This window comes from Eriocheir sinensis, chromosome 2 (assembly GCF_024679095.1).
Source record: "Eriocheir sinensis breed Jianghai 21 chromosome 2, ASM2467909v1, whole genome shotgun sequence".
NCBI lineage: Eukaryota > Metazoa > Arthropoda > Malacostraca > Decapoda > Varunidae > Eriocheir > Eriocheir sinensis.
The window spans coordinates 30,003,383-30,019,454 of NC_066510.1; the positions used below are offsets into that span (position 1 = coordinate 30,003,383).

The 16,072-nt window shown below is 42.3% G+C and overlaps 1 protein-coding gene across 1 annotated transcript in view; it reads left to right on the forward strand.

Annotated features, from left to right (window-relative positions):
• The first annotated feature begins 5,004 nt into the window (after positions 1 to 5,004).
• LOC126998339 (uncharacterized) overlaps positions 5,005 to 16,072 on the forward strand; it is a 12,097-nt gene continuing 1,029 nt past the window's right edge. The window contains exons 1-2 of the mRNA XM_050859839.1: positions 5,005 to 5,164; positions 6,191 to 6,865. Of these exons, the coding sequence (XP_050715796.1) occupies positions 5,153 to 5,164; positions 6,191 to 6,865 (687 nt within the window). The 5' untranslated portion in view covers positions 5,005 to 5,152. The remainder of the gene's footprint in view (positions 5,165 to 6,190; positions 6,866 to 16,072) is intronic.

Consider the following 16,072-nt stretch of genomic DNA (forward strand, 5'->3'; position numbering starts at 1 on the left):
AATGGGGAAGAGGAGGCTATGGCGAAGCTTATGGGGAAGGGAAGGGGAAGGAGTAAAAAAAAAATAGAAAAGAGGGGCAGAAAAGGATGCTGGAAGGAAAAAAGGGTTACTTGAAAAATAAGAAAAATAGCGTAATACAAAGGAGAGTAAATCTGGAGTAGCCAAAACTGAGTGAAACGAGGAAGTAGGTTGGGAAGGACGGACAGGTACTTTGGGAAGGTATGGGAAAGGGGCAAAAAAAGCATTAACAATAGGGAGAGGGAGAGGAAGGAGAGGGCACAGAAGAAGTAGAGAATGGGGTGACGTAGGAGTGAAGGAACAAGAAAAGTGAGGTGAAATAAAGAATGAAGGAAACGAGAAAGGTGACGAAGAGAAAGAAGGAAGAGTTTGATTAAAGGGAGAGAGGAAGATGTATAAGGATGGGGAGAGGCAGAAATGAAGGAGGGAGTAATAGCAGATGGAAGTGGAAGAGAGAGTGAGGAAGAGGAGAAATGTGACGGAGAGGAAAGCAAGACAGTAGAAACGGGTAATGGGGTGCTTAAGAAGACTGGTAAAGTGCAATACAAAGGAGAAGAAACGTGAATCTAAAGTGAACGGAGTGAAACGAGAAACTGTTTGGGAAGGACGGGAATGTAATGAGAAAGTATGGCAAAGGGAGCAAAATAGATATCACGAAGAAAGAGAGAGGATGGGAATGATAGAGGATTAAAGAGGAAAGAGAAAGAGAGATCGAAAAGGGAAGGGAAGCAATGAGAAGAGATGGAAAGAAAAGAGGGTATGGAGAACGCAGTGACGTATGAGGAAACGGGAAAGACACTTGAGAGGGAAGGAGGGACAAGAGATATAAAGGAACATTAAACGGAGAATTGAGACGAAACAATAAAAGGGGGAAAAGAAAAGAGAGGAGGCTACAGTGGGAATTGAGGACACAAACAAGTAACGAAGAAAAGGAAGGAGGGAGATTCAATGGAAGGAGAGCAGATGCATTAGAGAAAAGGAGTAGGACTGAGAGAAAAAGAGAGAAGGAGAAGGAGGAGGAGGAGAAAGAGGAGTGGGGCCCGTAAGGTGACTAGAGGGCAAGGTGGGGTACTACTTGTGAAACCAAAAGTGTCCGACGTGAGTACCTACCCGCCCCCACGACCTTGACAGACAGAAGGCGGTAGGCGTAGGCTGATGAAACTCGTGCAGGACCTAACGGCAGGCTCAGAGGGGCTCCATTAGTCCAGAAGATTAACTAGATACAGATACGTGTTGCCTAATCGTCTTTAGCGTCTGAGATACAGAAAGTTAATTTATATAGACTCAGATTAGCTCTATTTGTCTTGGAACCTGACTCGGAAAGTTCAAATATGCTATGACCATCTTGGAGTTCAATTAAGCTACGATATATTCCAATAGTTTTTTTGTAGAGTTAATCGTAATGGCTTGTTTGAATGTGCTACAACCTTCTTGGAATGTAATTAAAATACAATATATTCCAATTATATTTTTTTGTTAGTTAATCTTAATGGCTCGTTCATTTAATTTAGTTACAATGTCTGCTAATAACTTCCCAGACTAACCGTAATGGCTCGCGAGTTCTATCTGACTACAAGGTATACACAGTCTCGGTGCTTTCACTTGCTCTCTAGATTAATTTGATATACAGAGGTGTGACTGCCTTGCCCAACAGGTTAATTGCATAACATCAGGTGTGCTACACGTCTGGTTACCACTATACAACTAGGCAAAGATGGTCCTAATCACGCTTCACGTTCCTTAGAATGAATGGAATTGCAAGGTAACTTCTATAGGCAGTTTGTACAGATTCAAGTGTTAAACGAATGGGCACAAGGGTAGCCAGGTGTTTCAATGGTCATGCAGGTAACAAATTAAAGGGCTTCTGTGGGTTGGGTTCACCTGCATTCTTACCTTCCTTCCAGGTCAACAAGGAACTCAGGTGTCTCTACAAAAAAGGAGGGGGCAAGGAGGGGCAGGAACGCACGCGCGCGCGCGCGCACACACACACACACACACACACACACACACACACACACACACACACACACACACACACAGGCCTCTGGAAACAGCGTTATAATGCCGTTTTGACCTTTCGTGTCCACCTTCCTGTTGTTTTATTTCCTGATAGTCTTTTTTTTCCATCAATGCGTTAACATCCCGTTTTCTTTCTACTCTCTCTCTCTCTCTCTCTCTCTCTCTCTCTCTCTCTCTCTCTCTCTCTCTCTCTCTCTCTCTCTCTCAGGTTACTTTAAAAACAAAAATATGTAAAATACGATGAAAAGAATCAGGGCAACTTTCTTTCCGGGTACGACACTTTAATCCTTTTTTTCCGCGGTTTCTATATGCTTTTTTTTTTCCTTGGAGGTCGAGAGTATTACCCTTCCTTCCTCCGTCTCCCTTTCCTCTTAACCTTCCTCTGTATTTCTCTGTTTCTCCCTTCATCTAAACATTTCCTTAGCTTTATTTCCTCTTCACTTTTTATTTCCATTCCCGTTCTCTTTTTGCGCTTTCCGTTTGTCTTTCCTGTACTCTCTATTGGCAGTTTATCTCCATTCACCTCTTGTATACTTTCTCCTTTCTCTCCTTTTCTTCAGTTTCTTCCTCTCATCCCTTTCCCTTCTTTCTTCTGTTCATGCATTCCCATTCCCTCCTTACCCCTCCCTACCTGTTCTCCTTCCTCTCTTTCTCCTCCTCCTCCTCCCTTTGACCTGTTTTCTTAGCTCTTCCGTCTGCTTATTCCCTCCTCCTCCTCCTATCCCTTGCCTCTTCACCTACTCCTCTCTCGCCTTCGCCATATCAGCCTTGGAATGCCGTCTCTCTCCCTTGTGACATTTCCAAGTTCCTCGCATTCACTCACTCTCCTCACCTCCCTCTCCCCCCCCCCCCTCTCACTCTGTGGTGTTTCAGTATGAATACCCACTTTCTTTTCGTGATCATGCTGTCTTTTCCCTTTTCTTTTCTTGGATTGCACTGTTTGCCTTATTAGATTCCATTGTTTTTTTTTTTCATCATTTCATTCTTCTCATTCTTTCTCCCTCTATCATTTATTTAGTTTCATTTTTCCTTCATTCTTTACGTCTTATTTATTCATTATTCCTTTCTCTTTACTTTTCACCATTCCATTCTTTCTTAATTTTCATCTTTTTAGTTTTTTTTTCCATTCTTTGTTGACTTCGGCCTTCATCATCTTTCTATTCTTCCTTCATCAACACGCTTTTTTTTTTCTATCTTTCAATTGTGGATTTTCTTCTTCATCGTCATTCTGGTTTGTTCCTTTTCGAGTCTCTTTCTCTTCTTTTTTTTTTCCTTCCATTGTTAAATATATACTCATCCTCCTTGATTCTCTTTTCCTTTTTTTCTTTCCCTTCATTTTCTCATCTTGATTATTTCGTTTTTACATTTTTTTCTAGCATTCTTCCGTTCCTATTGCCATTGTCTACATTGCTGACTATCAGTTAGACTTTCCATCTCTTTTCTTTTTCACTCACTGTCTTTCCATTCTTCTGGCTTTCTATTCCTTCAATGTTTGCATTATCACCATATTATTATCCTCTTGATGTTTTCCTTGTTGCTTTCTCTCTTTGTTTTGTTTCATGTCACCATTCTTTTTTCCTGTTCCTCAAATTCTCCTTCATTCATTCTTTTCTTGTCTCATTTACTGTATGTCATCGTTTCCCATACTCAATTTTTTTTATTTTTTTTTATGTTCATAATTATTCTCCTATTGCTTTCGTCGTTTGCTTTACAGATTTTCTTTTGATTTCGTTTTTCTTTCATGTTGCATCTCAGTTCTTTGCATTATTTTGTATGTACATTCCTTTCCTCCATACATAACAGTTTTATTCAAATTCATTTCCTAAAAAAATAATTTCTTTATGACGTTTAACTTTCTAAAACCCTCAAGAAGAGAGACACAGAGTGAAGGGAACGGAAGGGAAAGGATAATATATGGAAAGGGAGAGGAAACGAGGAAAAAGGAAAGGAAGGGCAGCGTAAAGGAGGAAAAGGAGAAAAAAGCAATGAAAGTGAAGGGGTAGAAATGAGAGTAACGGAAAAGAGAGAGAGACGGAAAGAGTAGGGCAGGAGGCAAGGAGAGAATAAGAATCAATGAGGGAGGCTGAATGGAAACAATGAAGGGTCAGGGAGAAGGAGAAGGAGGTAGAGGTGACGGAGGAGGAGGAGGAGAAAATGGAAGGTGGAAAGGCAATAAGGAAGGAAAAAACTAGCAAATATGGGAGGGAAGGGGCAAGGTGAGGAGAGGAAACGGAGCGAGGTGAAGGTCTGCCCAGGAGGAAGAGCTGAAGGAGGAGGAGGAGGAGCAGAACGAGATGAGGGAGGAAAAGAAAGAAGAATGCAAAAGAAAAATAGATCAAGATAAGAAAGAGGAGATAAGAGAGGGAAAAGGAGAAGGAGGAGCAGAACGAGGTGAGAGAGGAATAGAAAGAAGAATGCAAAAGAAAAATAGATCGAGATAACAAAGAGGAGGAGGAAGAAGAATGGGAGGAAGGGGAGATAAGAGAGGGAAAAGGAGAAGGAGGAGCAAGACGAGGTGAAGGAGGAAAAGAAAGAAGAATGCAAAAGAAAAATAGATCGAGATAAGAAAGAGAAGGAAGAAGAATGGGAGAAAGATAGGAGATAAGAGAGGAAAAAGGAGACAGTGTGATGCGATAATGTGATAACCAAGAGAATGAATACAACCAAGTGGCGACAACCGAACAGCACACCATAACATAATTCAGTCACCCAAACTAGAGGAGCAACACATCATAACGCTAGAGCAATACCCCAAATGTTACAGGCTCTTGACAATACTCCCGTCAGGTAAGCAGGTCACCACGAACACAAAGAGGAAGCGAGAAGGGAGGAGCCAACCCACTGTCTGCTCTGAAACGGGAGTCAAGTCGTCGCCAGGAAGATGGGAGACCGGGCGTTAGGAGGGGCTATGGGGACAAAAACGATGCTGCAGGAGAAGGAGGAAGAGGAGGAAGAGGAGGAGTAAGGCCCGTGCACGTTGGTGTTCTTCAAGGTTAGCGTCCCGGCGAGGTCAGGAACGCTCGGTGTGGGTATAAAGAGGACCCGGGAACATCACCTCGACACAGTGCGGTTCCCTCCTCCGTCTCCAACTCACCTCAACACACACACCGGCACCATGAGGACTTTGGTAACTATCCAACAAACTGATCTCATACTCGCCTTCATCCTCCTCTTCCTCCTCCTGCTGCGCCCACGATAGTTACTTCCCTCTTCCTCCTCCTCCTCCTCCTGCTGCTGCTGCTCCTCCTCCTCCTCCTCCTCCTCCTCCTCCTCCTGCGCCCACTACTGCCACTTCTACTGCTGCTCTTGTGATTGGAACTACTACTGCTACTCTAACTTTTCGCCTTTCCCTTATCACTCGAATTCTCTTCATCCTTCTAAATCTACTACGATAACTTCTTCTATTAGTACATTTTTTTCCTTCTGCTTTACACTTTTCTTCCTCCTCGCCTTAATCCTCTTTCTCCTCCTGCTCCTCCTCATACTGCTACAATATCTTCCTTTACTAGCGTTTTCTTCCCTCTTATGCTCCACTTAATTATCTTCTTAGTAAGGTCATTCATAAATTTTCCTTCTATTACACTCACTCAATTTTATATTTTTTTCCTTACGTATATTTCTCCTTTTCCTCCCCCTCCTCTTCATCCTCCTCCTCCCGTTTCAGCTTATCTTCCTACTCGTACTTCTCCTCATTCATTTTTTTTTTCACCCTCTTCCTCTTTTTTATGATCTAAACTTTCTTTCCGTTTCTTTCGCTCCTTACTTTCTAATAGTTCAATAGGCCTTTTCTCTCTCTCTCTCTCTCTCTCTCTCTCTCTCTCTCTCTCTCTCTCTCTCTCTCTCTCTCTCTCTCTCTCTCTCTCTCTAATATGTTACTGCCTAGGGAGTACTATCACAATAGTATCCACTGCAGTCGGTAATGTGACCAGTGATAAATTTATGTTTTCCATGAAAAAGAAATATCCTTTAATGATTACATAGATAACTAAAGTAACTTGGTATTAACTTATATTCATTCTATAACAATATTTTGTTGGCCAACATGTAGCAACTAAGCCCAACCTGATCACACATCACGATACTACATATTACCTGCTTGCCCCTCCTATCCTATCACACTCACGCACACACTAACGGCCGCGTCTCTCCTCAGGTTGTTTTGGCAGTGCTCGGCGCCTGCTCTGCTTTCCCCTTCATCCCGGACGCCCCTGATGTGGCGGCTGAGAAAGCCCGCTTCTTCCAAGCGTATCAGGCTGCTCATGCCGCCAATCTGCCCAGAAGGCGCCCCACCCACAGCTTCGCGCCCCAGCAGGGAGCGCCCCAGCAGAGCTTCGCGCCCCAGCAGGGCTTCGTGCCCCAGCAGGCCTTCAACCTTGCCCCCGCCCCCCAGCCCAAGTGGACCGGTCCCGTGGCTGCCGTCGTCCCTGCCGGCCTCCCTGGCTCTTCCCCAGTCCTGGCTGAGACCCCCGAGGTTGCTGCCGCGAAGAATGCCTTCCTGAACGCCTACAGCGCCCAGATTGCCGCCACCGTCCCCCGCACTCCCTCTGGCCCCCAGCACACCTTCCGCCCTGCACCCCAGCAGTCCTTCCACTCTGCACCCCAGCAGTCCTTCCGCCCCCAGCAGTCCTTCCAGCCCTCCTTCAGTGCCCCCGCTCCCCCCCAGCCCAAGTGGACCGGCCCTGTGGCTGCCACCGTCCCCGCTGGCCTCCCCGGCTCCTCCGCCGTCCTCAACGACACCCCTGAGGTGTCAGCCGCCAAGAATGCCTTCTTCAGGACCTACACTGCCCAGGTGGCAGCCACGGCGGGAGCGCCGGGTGGCAATTTCTTCTAAGCCGCACTGTGATAATTATTAAGTGTCAAATTAATGTAATACTTTTATTTTCAAAAGTTAATAAAAACAATAATATGCACATCCATTTTGTTCCCCTTAAGGTGAAGACCGTTGAGGCGGCGGACCAAAGAGCAATGACGGGCGGAGGGCTAGAGTACTTTAGGTCCCAACCAAACCATTTGCGAGGGTGAGCGGCTCGATACAAACAGATCATGATGGTCTCACCGTGCTTTACCTTAAGTGTCATCACCACATGACAGTCACCATCCATCACATACCAAGCAGCATCACGAACACATTCCTGACCGGTCGCCACCTTGCAGGCCATCACATGCTAAAGGAAATCCGACCCCCAGCAATGCCCTGCACGACACCACGCCAACAGCATTAACTATGCAAAGGGAGCGGCAAAGAACAGCCCGGGACCGGGTGGGGTATGTATGGACGGAGAACGGACAAGAAGGAGAACAGGACAAAGCTCAGAGAAGTGAAATACGGCAGTAAAACCATGCTGATTGTCGTCAATGCCAAAATAATACGAAAAACAAAGGAATAAAACCAGTGGCAACCTTGAGTCGCTGACCTACTGCCCAGTCTGCTCCCCCCTCCCTTCCCCTCCCCCTCACCCTTTAGGCTGACTCACTTTCTGTTCATTGCTGCGCCGCCCCCCGTCTTCCCCCCAGCACGAACTAACCCAGCCTTGCCCCTCCCCCAGAAACAAACTCCTTTTTTGGCCACGGGCTCAACACGTGCGGTGGACGAGGACCAGTTCATGTACAGGACGTGGCGCGTAGCCTTGACGGGTCGAGGGTTCAGTTTCGTCACAATCCAGACACAAAAGGAAACTGAGACGGACACAGTTAGGCATACAGAGACACAGACAGACAGACAGATAGATAAATAAATAAATAAATGGATAGATAGAGAGACAGATATAGATAGATAGATAAATAGATAGATATGTACCTACATATATATATATATATATATATATATATATATATATATATATATATATATATATATATATATATATATATATATATATATATATATATATAACCGACAGACAAACAGGCAGACGTGCTAAGTTAAGCAAGTTGTAGCATAAAGACAGGAAGAAAGAATGATACAAAAGAACATAACGATCTGTGGACACAATGACAGCATAAAATATTTGGAAACAGAGACACATACATGCAATAAACTAGACAAACGACTTCAACTGCCAGCAATTAGACAAAATAAATTAAAAAGAACAAGAAAATTAATATCAATAATGATAAATAATACAAATAAATAGTAGGAAAATTAATAACAATAAATAAAGATAATGATAATGAACATAATTGTTATTCATTTTAATTATTATTGTTTTCCATTATTATCATAGTTTTCATTATTATCGCTACTATTAATGTTACCATAATTATTGTTATTAGTATTAAAATTATTATCATCATTGTTAACATAAAAGATACTAATAAGGAGAAAACAGGGCCAAGAGACATACAGAGAGAGAGAGAGAGAGAGAGAGAGAGAGAGAGAGAGAGAGAGAGAGAGAGAGAGAGAGAGAGAGAGAGAGAGAGAGAGGAGAGTAAGAGAGACAGAGAAACAAAGATAAGAGACAAGTGAACGATGCACAGGGCGGCGGCGATGCAATATGGCACAAAGGTGAAGGTGAAGGAGTCCGGTGTTTCAGAAGAGAGTGATCGACCGTGGCCAGTGGAAGGAGTAACTGTACCATTTGGCTTCAGGGTTTTCCTTCTTTTTTTTCGTTCACCTGCAGCAATATTTCCTTTGGAACACTTTCAATAAACGGAGGAATGAAAATGATTAGAAAAAATGGATACGAAAAATATTGATGATTTGGAGGTAAAATAAAGAGAACGGAGAGTAATCTATTGCTCGATGGCGACGGAGGACGATATGAAATGAAAAGTAATGCAATAATTATATTTTATGAATCTTCTACCCGGACGGTGTATATTACAACGTGTGTGTGTGTGTGTGTGTGTGTGTGTGTGTGTGTGTGTGTGTGTGTGTGTGTGTGTGTGTGTTTCACCACGGCCTGATGACGAGTTGGACTCGAAATCGCAGGCAAGTACCCTCCCGATTAGAGAAAGGCTCATTAGTCTATCTCTGGGTACTGCCAGGACCTCACATACCATATATCCCATCCCCCTTGCTCAAGGAGGGACAGTGTGCGTGTGTGTGTGTGTGTGTGTGTGTGTGTGTGTTAAATATCAATAGAAAAAATAACAAGTGCGAAAAAATAAAACAGAAGAAAAGACAGAAAAGAACAAGAAAATAACAAAATGAACAATAACAAAAACGTAAAGTATATTAAGGAAATCACAATTAAACGATATGAAAAAGCGACAGGAAGGAATGATTCAATAAACTTTTAAAATGTTATAAAAACATAGATCACAGAAAAGAAATGTAAATAATTATAGAAAGAGCACGCATTGGATTTTGAAACAAAATTCATTCAAATCATGTGTGTATCTTCTCTGTCATCATTGTTATTATCATTATTACTATATATCATTATTGTTATTATCATTAGAAAAGTACCTTGCATATAAATTCATTTCTTAAAGTAAATCGACGGGAAGTGCTTTGCACATTATTGATATTTTTATCTTTATTACTATTATTATTATTATTATTATTATTATTATTATTATTATTATTATTATTATTATTGTTGTTATTATTACGATTATTATCATTATTGTCATCATCATCATCATCAGTATAAGTAAAAAGCATGAAATATTTTTTAATCACGAAGCCAATCTTAAAGCTATTGTTTTTAGAGAGATGAGACGTGTGTGTGTGTGTGTGTGTGTGTGTGTGTGTGTGTGTAAAGATAAGAAAAGCATTCTATTGACAAGAAAAACTTAAACTATTCTGCTCTCTCTCTCTCTCTCTCTCTCTCTCTCTCTCTCTCTCTCTCTCTCTCTCTCTCTCTCTCTCTCTCCATTTCTTCTTCGCCTGGTAACAGTAGAATCGAGTGTCGCCACGTTATGGGGGGATGGGGGATTTGAGGTAGGGGATGGGGGGTGAGACAGAGGAAGGGGGGTGAGACAGGGGAAGGGGGGTGAGACAGGGGAAGGGGGGGAAGAGGGGCAGGAGAAGGAGGAGGAGGAGGAGGCAGGGGATGGGGGAGAGGCAAGGAATGGTAGAAGTGGGGGGGCAAGTGAACTTTGGGGAGAAAAGTGAGAGGTTAACATAGAGGGGCAGTCAAAGCGAGGGAGGAGAGGGGGAGGAGAGAGGAGGGGAGAGAGGGGAATAAGAGGAAAGGGGAGAGGGAGGGGAGACTAATAACCGTATCTAGACACAGCACAGACTAGATGATACCTGTGTTTCCGTCCGTCTGTGATCGTCTGTCTGTCTGCCTATCTGTATCTTTCATTGCCTACCTGCCTGTCTTTTTCTGTCTGTTTTTTATGTTGTTGTTTGATTATATTTTTGTTTGTTTGTCTGATTTCCTGTCTACCTGCCTGTCTGTTTGCATCTCTCTCTCTCTCTCTCTCTCTCTCTCTCTCTCTCTCTCTCTCTCTCTCTCTCTCTCTCTCTCTCTCTCTCTCTCTCTCTCTCTCTCTCATTATTGGTACCCTTTTAACTGTAGTCTGCCTCTCAAATCTACCTTTTTCTTCCTTCGCCCCACTCTCATTTTCTGTGGTGTGCCCTGCTGACCTTGAAACAACTTACCCCTTCCCCCCCTACCTATCTACCCACGCCCTTTAAACTATCACTTTTTACATTACCTTAACCCTCTCTAATATCACTCCACTCTCCCTTTCCTTTTATCACCCGTCTATTAGTTCACTCTTAGTCTTTCATTAAAATTACTTCCCCTGCTTCTTTTTTTTTAAGTTCTCTCTCTTATCTGTTTCTCTTTCATCTCCATTTCCTTTTTTATCTCTCATCTATCCTTCATTGTTATTCCTTCCTCTATCTCCATTTTTTTATCGCTCTCGCTCTCCTTTGTTTCTCTGGCGATTCTATTATCAAGTTTGTTCTACCTGCAAACGAGTTTTAGGATTAGGGTGGCAAGGGAAAGTTATCCGCTGCCCTACATAAACAGATAGGTGAGTAGATAGATACATGAGTAGATGGGTATAGAAAGTGTGAAAAAAAGCTGGCCCTACCTGTATGCGTGACCTTAGTGGAGTAAGATAACCATTCTCAGATGATACTCAACACATGACATTAAAAATAATAATAATAATGAAATAAACACATAGCTTTACTTCCATTCTGTAATTTATCTGTACTGGGATCAATTTTGTCTCGACCTCACCTTCAATTTCCAGTTAATCGATTAGTTAATTAAACAGCCGCATAATTAATCGTTGCCAGGTGTTTAAATAGGTCACAGACAGGAATGAACGCAAAGCACAAAAAAAAAAGTTTTGTAAATCCTGTGGTACTATGAACACTGATTTCACTTACAAAAGAATAGTAATAATAATAATAATAATAATAATAATAATAATAATAATAATAATAATAATAATAATAATAATGACAGACTAAGAACAACAACAACAACAACAACAACATTATGATTCGGTACTATCAAATGTTATCTCAAAGGGACACGTTCATGCAGTGTCCGAAATAACTGTAACGTCTGGTCAAGGGAGTTCATCCTTTAACAAGAAGCGATCCGTTAAGAAAAGTATACACCCACTTGCCATCCTTACTACGCCCTAACAGACAGCGCCGCACCAGTCAGCCTCTCCTGCTATGAAACTCTTAAGAGGTACTACGGGCCAGTTCCACGGTTCGACTCAATGGGTTTGTAAGCTCACAATAACAAAAACGCAAAATACTACGAAAACTACTTGACCTCTCTTTTGGCCACTCTTTACTTTTGTCTGTTATGGGAGCGGTGAGTAGCGGGCTTTTATTTGCACTCTTTTTGTTGCCTTTGAGCCGTCTCCTTTATTGAAAAAAAAAATTGTTTGGTCTTCACATAATGAGGTAAGAAATTGCAGGGAACTATTAAGAAACTCATTTTATCATCTGGAACCACATTCTCATACACTTTAGATTCTCATTACAAATATTATCCAAGGAAACGCTGGATGGGCTTTTGTTTTGCGTTATTTGTTTTTGCATTTCAGTTGCTTCCTTTGCTGTAAAAAAAAAAAAATTCTTATGGGGTGCATTTTTTAGGTTTATGGTGCGGTCTTGTAATATTTTCACTAGACTCCTTTCCCACACTGAGGCCCCGGAGCAACCCTATCCGCTACACACACACACACACACACACACACACACACACACATACACACACACACACAATAATTAATACCTGCCCATACCTGTACCTGTGACCTTAGAGGGGTAACATAACCATCCCAAAGCGACACACAACACCTGACATGAAAAGAAAAGAATCAGAGAAGGGCGATTTTTAGGTCTTCTGTTATTAAGTACAAGAGAATTTTCTGTTTACGTCTTCAGTGATCTTGAAATTAAAGTTGAATTTGATTTCCTAATGCTGAGCTATGTTTTTCCCTCTGTCTGTCTGTCCAGTGATTTCTCTACCTGTCTTGCAAGGTGAGACTGGTCAGTTGTCAGTCTGTCTGCTTGTTTGTCTGTCTCCCTTACTGTCTGTCTGTATGTATGTATGTATGTACGCATGCATGAATAAAAACGAGTCTGTCCATCCATGTCTGTCTACCTGAGTGGCCGTCTGCCTAGTTGGCTGACTGTTCATCTGTCTGTCTGTTTGTGTACTTTTCTGCCGTGAGGTTGAAGAATGAAAAAGATAAAATAATCTTCTTGTTATTAGTAAAGTTGCTATTGTTTTCATTTACTTTTTGTTGCCGTCATCGTCGGCGTCATTGCCCTATCATGATCGTTATCAACTAATCTATCGACGTGATCTCCACCAGCAGCAGCAACAAATCAACAGCGTTATTATAAAAATACAACCGCGTCGGCACGGGAACCGACCAAGAGCCCCCATTCAAGTAAGTCTAGCTGTAGGCCTGCTCATCATAAATACACTATATAGTCCTGCACATAAATCTGGGCAGCAACAAAACTCATCAGAGCACTCTTTGTCCGCCTCATGACTGACGACTTCGGAGGAAAAAACAAAGTGGACTTGTGACGAGAACAAGTCCAGCGACAAATGTGTATGCCAAGGTGACACTGCCTAGGCTGACGACACGACGTGGTGATGGTGGTGGTGGTGGTGGTGGTGGTGGTGGTAGTAGTAGTAGTAGTAGTAGTAGTAGTAGTAGTAATAGTAGTATTAGTAGTAGTAGTAGTAGTAGTAGTAGTAGTAGTAGTAGTAGTAGTAGTAGTAGTAGTAGTAGATGTAGCAGTGGACCCAGACCGAGCTAGGATCCAGTCTCAGCCAAGCAGGTCAGCAGGTCATGTGATGGGGCAGAAGGTCAGAGGTCAAGAAGCAACTGTTGACGTTAGCCCTTGCACGCAACTGAAGTCGAATCCACACAATACGAGTCAACACCAACGATGATGATGAAAATAACAATAAGAACAAGAACGAGAAAAGAAAAAAAGAAAGAGAAAGAAAAACAAGAAGAACAAAAATAGCTTAGGAATCAATTTATAGTTATTTCTTTTCTTTCGTGATGGACTCGATAAACTTTTAAAATATGAAACAGAAAAAAAAAAAAATAACACCAAAGACCCTGATCTGCCTCAAGTGTATGTTCAGAGCATGCATGACCTGGCAAAGCACAACAGGCGCTCGTCAACTGATACACCATGACTTTTAAAACCTTCCTAGACAATGAAGACTACACACTTGCTTCCTGCCTGACTGTATACCTTCCCGGAACATGTCTTCACTTCGCAACTAAATGTCATTCTCTATATTGCCTTCCGCAGCGATGACATGACGGGTTATGGAGTGCCAAAGACCCGACAGGTGATTGGCACCCTGACACCCACAAAGTCATATTAGGTTGCCATCACTCTCTACCTCGCTAACTGAATTAATCGTAGTATCATTATTCAACGCATGCAGTTCCTAAATATTACACATGCTTGGTTTCTTAGGGTAAATAATAAGAACGTCATTTGGTGCCCCATTCGTTTAAACGGGATGTCTACAGCACGAGAACATCAACACTCGACGAAAATCATTACGCAAGGCAGACAAGAAGTTAGTTGCTCTCCTCCCATTACAAACATGTTCAAATAAAGGTCATACATGTGAGCGGACGTCTGTGAGGGTCATTTCCACCACAATACACGCGCATACACAGAAAACTAAAGGTCTGTCTAATGTTCTGGAGTGCATACGAGGAAACACGTTGCGACATGTTCTTCAGGTTGCAGTATGTAAAATGGACTTGATATGCAAACACAATGAAAGTTAATGTAGGCGTGATTGCGTGTTTGCCCAATGAAAGACCGGATCACAAAAGCAGGGCATTGTACTACATCTGAGCAAGAAGCTTCGTATACACACACACACACACACACACACACACACACACACACACACACACACACACACACACACACACACACAATAAGTTACTTTCTTTATCTCCGGCTTTATGTGAATTTTATTTTACTTCACAAATTAATTCAACAGACATGAAATCTTGACATTTAATACCTCTGTACGCTCCCTCCATAATAGGTAGGTAGGTAGATATAGATAGATAGCTATAAAGATAAATAGATAGATAGATAGATAGATGGATGGATAGATAGATTAATTGATTAGTTAGTTGCGTGACAAATATATACATACAAAGATGGATAGACAGAGATAGAAAAATATAGATAAATTAATATAGACAAATATATAGTTAAATTAATAGGAAATGCTTGACAACAACGTAACACAACGCAGAACCATTTATCTTATTTCGTTTCTTGGCGGCGCAAAAAATCCTGTCACGCTCGAAGCCAGCGTGGCATTCCCTTCGTCAGCCCTCCATCCTTGGACAGAAACCGCGACGCAAAACAACCAGAGGACACTAATAAAGGTTTACGAGTTAAATTCGAGTTAACGGTATAGGGAGTTGATAGCAGGGGGAGTGGGTATGGAGGAGTGGGGACCAGGGGGAAGGAGGGACACGAAGCTATAGGGAAGGAAAAAGTAGGGGAAGGGGAGGGCGTAGTGGAAGGTCCTTTCATGTAAAGTGATCCCTATACGGAGGTGAAACTCTCCACACGTCCCTTTTCTGGCATTTTGAATTACTTTTTAACTTAGATGCCCTATTCATTTTACTACTACTACTAATAATAATGATAATAATAATAATAATAATAATAATAATAATAATAATAATAATAATAATAATAATAATAATAATACCATAGTACCATACCAGTAAGCCGAATTCCATACCCCACTCCAAGCAGGACACGAAGGGCTGTCACGAACCAGTACAGCTTTACACACAAAAAAAAAATAATAATAATTCATGGCAAAGGAAACAATGCGCAGCTCGTCTTAATATTGACTGTCGGACCTTTCAAGTGAGAAGGACTTTCCCTACCCTTGCTTCAGACGGTGTGGGAAGTAGCATTGATGTGTGTATGCAATTGGATGGTAGGTTATTTTTCGTGTGTCTAGACATAAAACTATTTACTAGAAATTACATTTAACAATAAACTGATATTCATGTTGCTACGTAAGAAATCAGGGCAAAAGAAGAATATTATGTAAAGGAATGAACAGCTTCGGCTTAAGGCCAAAATTTGGTAAGGTGACCCTGAGCGACTAGGAAGAAAGGTATTGGTAAAGAAGAAACCTGAGTCCCCCTCTCTTGATAGACCTTCAGGAGACAGGTGTGAGGGGGCGAGGGAGAGGTAGGGGTGTGGCAGGTGTCGAGAGAGAGGTGAGGGCACCGCACAGAGGGCACCGCTGACACCATTGCCTAGGCACCTTGTACATTTGTCTAATTAGGAAGCAGGTGTCAGTGGTGCGGGCCGAGCGTCTGACGCGGGGGTCATGTCTGGTGTTATTTAGCGCCTTGAAGACCCAACTGGGTTTTGTTGCACACAAAGGATGTAGTGCACACGGAACACGATACGCACACGAAAGTGCACACAAGTCAGGTACACACAGGTACACATGCCCCTAGAAAAACAGTGAGAGTAGGATATACCAGATGACCTTTGGGCAGGGGTCGGGTCGGGTATAAATGTGTGGACAGCAGAGCGGCAGTCACAGTGCGGCTT